General features: G+C 46.4%; 1 protein-coding gene across 1 annotated transcript; it reads left to right on the top strand.

Moving 5' to 3' along the window:
• Positions 1-782: 782 nt before the first annotated feature.
• On the top strand, positions 783-6,299 carry chrng (cholinergic receptor, nicotinic, gamma). Its single transcript, XM_062553924.1, has 12 exons — positions 783-849; positions 1,499-1,638; positions 1,867-1,911; positions 2,053-2,174; positions 2,518-2,673; positions 2,793-2,890; positions 3,437-3,637; positions 4,026-4,140; positions 4,439-4,553; positions 4,842-5,076; positions 5,500-5,633; positions 5,851-6,299. Exons 1-12 carry the CDS (start codon positions 792-794, stop codon positions 6,016-6,018), a joined length of 1,587 nt encoding a protein of 528 aa, XP_062409908.1. The 5' UTR covers positions 783-791; the 3' UTR covers positions 6,019-6,299.
• The last annotated feature ends 2,135 nt before the right edge of the window (positions 6,300-8,434 follow it).

Here is an 8,434-nt window from a genome sequence, read left to right as displayed (position 1 = left end):
GGCCCCAGAGTCCCTGAGGAGGATGCTGCTCGTCCTCCTCTTCCTCCTCCTTCTCCTCCTCCTGCTGCTGCTGCTGCTGCTGGGCCCAGTGCCACTACTTCTCCTCTACACCTCTATACACATCACCACCTATACACTTCTCAGTCATGTCTGTGTGTGTGTGTGTGTGTGTGTGTGTGTGTGTGTGTGTGTGTGTGTGTGTGTGTGTGTGAAAGTGAGAGAGAGAGAGAGAGAGAGAGATTGTGTGTGCGCGCGCGTGTGTGTGTGTGTGTGTGTGTGTGTGTAAGTGTGTGTGTGTGTGTGTGTGTGTGTGTGTGTGTGTGTGTGTGTGGGGGTGTGTGTGTGTGTGTGGGTGTGTGTGTGTGTGTGTGTGTGTGTGCGCTTGGGCCTGCTCTGTTGGTGTGTGTTGTGACAGCTGACAACGCAGACAGGGCCAAGCGAACGGCCTTGCCCCCAAAATAACCCGTCGTTACGGAGCAAAAAGTAAACGACAAAAGCACAATCTCTTTCCCTGAAACACTGACAGCATGCCAGTCAACACACACATACACACATAAACACACACACACACACTCATTGCTCCTCCTTGCTTTTGCATTTTCTCCTTCCCTGTCCCACTCTCTCATTCTCTCTTTCTTTCTCTCTCTCTCTCTCTCTCTCTCAATCTCCAATCTCAGATCCCCAACAGACAGCCCCCCTTACCCCTGGGCTCTCCTGACAGGTGCTACTGTAAGACATAGCAGAGTGGGAATCAGACGCTCTCACACAGCGTTAGTCTGGATTGTCCAGTGATGTGCTCTCCAGCCTCGTCCACTCTTCCCTGGGCCCTTGTCCTGCTCTCCCTCACGGGTAAGTGGCATTCTTTCATCCCATTGACCTCCGCTGCATAGGAGAGATTGATATGCTGCTATGTCACGGTAGTTCCAGAGTGAGTCTTTTGTTATTTGCGGACATTGTGTAAAGATATGAGCTTTTTATGAGTTGAGAATAAGATTATTAGTTAACTTTAGAAGATTAGTATTATTACCACCCTTGAAAGTATGAGCCTTGATAATGGTTAGGTTTAGCTGTTTTATTGTGATGAAATTAGAATGGACGTTTGCTAAATATGTGTGGCTCGGTCAGTCTCTCACACATTACGTGATTCCTGGCTGTGTGGCTTAACCAAGATATATGAAATATGAAATATATTTAACACAATGACAACCCATTATGTGACTTTTATTATAATGAATGTTGGTTGTTTGGGTCATTCCCATTGGCTGTCTTTTTGGCTGTCTCTCTTCTCATTATTATTTTAGTTAGCAATGTGTTTCTCAGTCTAGGGGGTATAGGTCTATGGCGGCTGACCGATCATGGTGCTTCACTCTGACAAGAGTTACATAACCTGTGTGTGTGTGTGTGTGTGTGTGTGTGTGTGTGTGTGTGTGTGTGCGTGTGCGTGCACGTGTGCGCCTGTGTGTGTGTGTGTGTGTGTATGTGTCCTGCATGGCATTAGGAGCACTGGGGGCCAATCTGGAGGGTGCTCTGTACAGGGACCTGATGAAGGGTTACAACAGGAACATCAGACCAGCACAGCAGTACGGCGACATCACAGAGGTCAAACTCAAGATGACACTCACCAATCTCATCTCTTTGGTAAGGACATTCACAATGGACTTGGGGTGTGTGTGTGTGTGTGTGTGTGTGTGTGTGTGTGTGTGTGTGTGTGTGTGTGTGTGTGTGTGTGTGTGTGTGAGAGAGAGTGGGTTGCTGCTACTGTTTGCAGTACAGTCTAAATGTAAAAATGATCCCACAGATGTTGTCTTTGTTGTATGTGCATGTCGGACACCAACTCTTCTGAAATGATTACTCATCTGTGTCCAGAATGAAAAGGAGGAAGCGCTCACAACAAGCGTCTGGATGGAGATGGTGAATAAATCCACACAGACAAATATGCAGCACGTTATCACACAGGAACTTCACTGAGGCATTGAAAAGACCGAATAACAGTAAATGACACACTGCAACTCTGGTGCAGCTTTGCTAAAAGTGTTGTGTTTTGTTGGTCAGCAATGGTGTGACTACCGTTTGAGGTGGGATGACAAGCCCCAGTACAGGGTGTATAAGGACATCACACGCATGCGCATCCCCTCCAAACACATCTGGCTCCCAGACGTCGGCCTTGAGAACAAGTGAGTGTTGTCAGGGTGATGATACAATCTGTCATGTTTTGGTCAAGGGGTCAAAAAAATGTATTATATTAATGTGTTTTCATTTAATAATCATATTAATACTGTAACCTTGACTAGAATTGTTTTAAACAATGTAACAATGCTTCAGTTGTATGTGGGGAAAGCTCTTTTTTTTTTGTCTCGCCACCACCCCCCCTCTTCGGAGGACTACTTTATTTTTAATAAAGCAAACAGAAAAGAGATACATGATTTTGTCCTACCGTAACTATACAACCCTTTTAGTGGAACCCTGGATACATAGCTCTCTGTTTCACTCGCACATGTTCCTGTCCCTCACCGGCAGTGTTGATGGCCAGTTTGAGGTGGCGCTGTTCGTCAACGCCCTGATTGACCCAGATGGCTGCATCAGCTGGATACCCCCTGCCATCTACCAGAGCTCCTGCCCCATCCGGGTCAACTACTTCCCCTTTGACTGGCAAAACTGCACCATGGTGTTCAGGTGAAGACAACTTTACAATAAATATCTGCATTCAACCGAGTGTGAACTGTGAATGGGAAATAGTGTGTTAGAGACTTCAGACTTTACAGTCCTATGATGTCCTCCTGCATTCCTCTCAGGTCCCAGACGTACAATGCCAACGAGATCAATCTGGTCCTTATGCCTGAAGACAACATCACAATGGAGTGGGTTGAGATTGACCCTCAGGCATTCACAGGTGAGCTGATCTGAAAAAGGGCTATACTGTAGGTCTATCAGTCTTTTCTGGGAGCAGGTGTTTACCAGAGGCGAACACCCCGGGTTCAGAAAGTAAAAGTCCTGCCAAGTATTATTCGACCATTTTGGAAACCAGCTCATCCTAATAAGCTGCCAGGTAGACCAGATAATTAGTGATATCGCCTGTGTTAAGCACAGGTATAGAAGGAATATATGGCAGGACTTTTACTCTTTGGAACCAATGTCCGCCTCTGGTGTTTACTGTGTAAAGGCCATGGCATGTGTGACAGGGAGGACTCCTAAGAGAACGGTGATTCTCTGTTCTGCACAATCCAATCTTATCCGAACGTGCTGAACATGGACTTCCTTTGGCTTTGTCTTTCCTTTAGATTTGTCCTCCTGATTTAGCTCACTCAACCAACAGCCTTGTAATCTCATTAATCGGGTGATTTCTTTATGCTTAGGATAAGCTTGGGTCTAAGGAGATCATTTCATTAAGATGATTATCATGCTTATATTTAATATTAATTCATCTTTGTGTGATTAGAGAATGGCGAGTGGGTGATAAAACACAGACCAGCGAAGCGGATGGTCAACGAGCGCGGCAGCCCAGAGGAGCTGGACTACCAGGAGCTGGTCTTCTTCCTGGTCATCCAGAGGAAGCCGCTCTTCTACATCATCAACATCATCGTGCCCTGCGTGCTCTTCTCCTCCCTGGGCCTGCTGGTCTACTTCCTGCCAGCCAAAGGTACCAGAGAAACAGGGTTGTTCTCTTAGCATCAACACAATCAGTGTGACGTCAGACTTTTTGCAGTTTTGGGGACATTCTTCCGTAATATTACCAGTGTTCAAGGGCGATGGGAGGAAATGTCCTATCTCCTATGGACAAAAGTAATGAAAACTATCCCCTAGTAGATACTGTATATCGTTCTTTTTTGGATTAACACAATAACATGCTAGTCATTGCTAATAATGAGGAGGTTGTGTAGGCCATCCCAGTTGATTCACTGTACATTCACCCCGTGACGTCTAAAACTGAAAATGTTTTATTCACTGTGCTGGTGATGGCTCTGTTGATGTTTTTAGTGCCAGTGATTGTGAGAGTTTGCCTTTGGTTTGGTTGTGGTTGTTTGTAGCTGGAGGTCAGAAGTGCACCATGTCCATCACCATCCTCCTGGCGCAGACTGTGTTCCTCTTCCTCATCGCCAAGAAAGTTCCGGAAACGTCCAAAGCAGTGCCTCTCATCGGAAAGTGAGAAAACTTCAGTTTGACCGTCAAGCACATGCACACAACAACATTTTTTTTATGGACTTCTGATGCGAAGAGACTCTCGGCTTTTAATGCCCAAGTATTCTTGAATAGTGAAATTGTATAGCCTTGAACACCAGTGTGTGTGTATCTTCTCTTTGATCCATTTCTCAATCATATTTTCAGACTGCACAGTGTACAGTATGGGCTGTCATAACCCATGAGCTCTCTCACCAGATAATGGACATTTACTCTGCTAGATATCATCATCATAAGACCAGCTTGTTATGTGTTTCATCAGGTACTTGATGTTTGTGATGGTGGTCACAACTATTACTGTGATGAATGCTGTGGTGGTGCTCAATGTCTCCCTGAGGACCCCCAACACACACAGAATGAGTGATAAAGTCAGACAGGTACACCGTCTAAACTGTTGTTTATGTTTATGTTCTTAAACTCATACAAACTTGAACTTCCTTTGCAACCTGTGTCTTATGGAAAATGTGATAGTTCATAGATTCTATCTTGGATTTCCCCTTGGGGATCAATAAAGTCAATCTATCTATCTATCTATCTATCTATCTATCTATCTATCTATCATAGAGTCTATCTAGATCTATGGACAGTCAAAAAAGCAGGTGACACCAACCCTGGTATTGCTTAATGTGGTTGTGCTCAGGATCCTCCATGTCTATGATGTGCAGGTACTTCTGAACTTCCTGCCTCGGCTGTTGCGGATGCACATGCAGCCGTGGGAGCCCAGAGACGAGCGCAGCAGCAGGGGGGAGAACGGCTCTCCGTTGGCACGGCGCCGCCGGAGCTCGCTGGGCCTCATCGCCAAGGCGGACGAGTACATGCACCGCACGGCGCGCTCCGAGCTCATGTTCACCAGGCTGAAGGAGAGAGGTGGCCTGATGGCTACTGCACTGCAAAAGATCCGTAAGTGTGTGTGTGTGTGTGTGTGTGTGTGTGTGTGTGTGTGTGTGTGTGTGTGTGTGTGTGTGTGTGTGTGTGTGTGTGTGTCTCTGTGTGTGTCTGTGTCTGTGTCTGTGTCTGTGTGTGTGTGTGTGTGTGTGTGTGTGTGTGTGTGTGTGTGTGTGTGAGTGTGTGACTGAAGAGAGAAGGTCTGATTGCTATAGCACCTCAGAAGATCCATAAGAGTGTGTGGAGGGCACTGTATCTTTTGGCAACATTCAGAAAAGTTCTATTTCACCTCTGGAAAACTCTTTTGTGTAATTCGGCCTCATTCCCCATGAATGAATGAAAAATCCTAATCCAGTTTAATGACACAGACTTCATCATGGCCTCGTAACGTCCCCACTTGGGTTAAATATTTTCCGGATTTTGACCTCTGACCCCCAGAGAATGGGCTGGAGGAGGGGACGGAGCAGGAGATCGGGGCGAGCCTGGCCAAGGCCTCGGCAGAGGTCCAGCAGTGCGTGGCAGCCTGCAAACACATCAGCGAGAGCGCTAGGCAACAGAGCGACTTCCAGAGCGTAAGTCACTGACGCAAAACACACACGCGCATAATGGCAGCCTGTCCCACTTGATGGATCACCTCCAGCTATCATGAGGAATGCTGCTGCATGCGTAGCATTGCCATGGCATAGCATATCAGCATATCAGCATAGCATAGGAGGCGACTGTAAACAATAAAGTGTTATTATTATATAATCATCACTGTGTGTGTATCTTCATACGTCTCTCCAACAGGAGAATGAGGAGTGGTTTCTGGCCGCTCGAGTGATTGACAGGGTGTGCTTCTTCGCCATGACAATGCTCTTCATTTTCGGCACAATCGGCATCTTCCTGATGGGTCACTTTAATCGCGCTCCCTTGACCCCTTTCCCCGGAGACCCCAAGAAGTACCTGCCCGAGTAGGAGAGAGAGTGTACAGGCTCAAACAATGGAGGCGTTTACTGACTTGCCTACTTACTCAGCCCTGTGCCTCAAGACCTGGGGAGGCAGTGGCGTATTTGTTTGGGAGCCGTGGGTCAACACCAGGCAGGAGGGGACACAGCAGCAGCAGCAGCAGCAGCACGGCTGCAGAGAGATGCCAGGCTGGACCCGCTCCTCACATGGAGTGAGTCAGTGTAAACACACACACACAGACAGCGGCCGGTGTTGGATTCTGCAGAAAGCAGATGACATGACATTTTTGTACAGTGTTTTTTTTTTTCTTAAATATTTCATTTTGATACTTTCTTTTCTAAGTATGTGTGGATAATGTATACTCTGTGTATACTGTATGTATACTGTATTTTCTTTTCAATAAAAGATTGAAACTTTTGATATCATTTGACAAAAGTAAATGTTACTACATAAAGTGAATGCAAACTACTAGAATCACGGGTAACTTATGCACACTCAAGGCTGTAGTGGAGGCTAAATGCAAGTAAACAGTTTGCCCACCTCTGACATTTTGGAAGATTATATTTCAAGATTAAATTTTAAATTAAGGATTTACATGTGATATCTTTGAGAATGTGTTGACTGGGGCTGTTGCATTCTAGTAACAAACTTACTGCCTGTCCTTTGAATATCTATATATTAGGTATATACTATAATATATTACTATATATTCAAATATTAGGGTAGTGTACAATACATACTATACATGTAACAGTATGATACTGTCACATTTTACAGCTATAAGATGTTGTTGTAGATTACAGTAGTTACACTGTAGAATGACAGTATCATGCTGGCAACTATAGCTGCCAGTGGTTTACTGTAAATTAACGGGATTTTTTTGACAGTGTATCCTGTAATATATCTACTGTTATGACCTCTCAGCACTGTAGTGGTCAATACTGAGGCGATGCAGTGATGTTTCCCACCCAGAGATGATGAGTGTTAGGCTACGCAGCCTCTCTCCCAGGCACAGTGCAGCAGCCCTATGAGATTGGTGATTAAGACCACTTTTACGGACGTAAAGGGGACGTCATACATATCAAAGGAGAGATTTATGGTACACTAAGGACCTCTTTAGCCAATCACCTCTTTCGTTTGGCAAAGCCCCCCTTTGTGTCCTCAAATTGAACCGACACTTCCAGTAACTAAGATGCTCCCCACCCCCTTATGATCTCATCTCTGTTGGGGGTACCAATGGGCTGGAATGGGAAGGGGGGGGGGATTGTGGAGAGATTAGGGGTTAGACTACTCTGTTGTGTGTCTGCCCCCGCTAAGATCCTCTCCTTCAAGAAGACTCTCAATTACATGGGTGAGTGGGACCTTTCTGGGCCAACAATGGGCAGATCCGGCTGGTTGGGATGGAAACCAGAGGGATGACACTGAGCCAGAATGTGTGTGTTTGTGTCTGTGTGTGTTGGGGGGGGATAACCGCTTAGACCAAACCTCCAAACACACCCCCGCAGAAGTACACACACACACACACACTCACTCACACACACACACAGGCACTGGCTTTACAAGCGAGGGCCCTGCCCACCCTACTCACAAAGGCCCAGAGGACAGCTCAGTAAATCTCCTCTGCACCCTCAACACAGAGCCTCTGAGTTTGCCCGCTCCTGGACATATCTTCTAATGTTCGGAACAACAATCCTGCAATCCAGCTAAAAATGGTAAGTGCCATCAACAACTCATCTACAGTACGTCAGTGCATTTGATGGGCGAGTTCATGTGTTTGTGTATCTCCATTTTGGGAGGCAGCCTTGGTGTGTAGGAGGGATTGTTTAAAAATGAGCATTCCGAGGTCAGCGAGGTATAACGATGGTCAAACATGGCAGACGGGTGGCACTGACTTCGGTCGGCCGTTCTCCTCAACGACGCTGGAAACTGGCGGAGGCTTCAGGGAAGCCTCGCTGGAAGAAAAACACTGCCATCAATCACGGTGTACAATTAGCACATTTACTCTCGCTCAATGGAGCCCAAGTCATTTATTAACGCCGACTGTCCTCTTTTATTTCTACTGCTGTATCGAGCCTGATTCTCAAGTGGATATGTGTAATGCGCTTTCATGTGATGGGCATCGGTGGTGGCCAATTGGGAGAAAAAGAGATTTTTAATGGTAGAGGGTTTCTTCAGTTGCCAGGTAGGGGAAGGAAAGGGAGGGGGGACTGCTCAGTGGACAACAACTCCACCAATGCATTTCACCACACAGCTGCATCCTATTGGTCATTACCTCCTCTGGTAGCCTGCAGCCTGCATTATAGACCTCCAGTGTAGAAGCATATCTCCCAGATGCAGCTCAGCTGTGGTGGTTCTCCGATCTCTTCCTGGTGCCCTGTTGCCCTGCTGTGTGTACCTGCTCCGAGCACACCTTGCACACCTAGAG

The sequence above is a fragment of the Sardina pilchardus genome, chromosome 2, assembly GCF_963854185.1.
Source record: "Sardina pilchardus chromosome 2, fSarPil1.1, whole genome shotgun sequence".
Taxonomy (NCBI): Eukaryota; Metazoa; Chordata; class Actinopteri; order Clupeiformes; family Clupeidae; genus Sardina; species Sardina pilchardus.
Note: the sequence above shows the minus strand (reverse complement) of the source record. Positions and strands in the feature narration are given on the sequence as shown.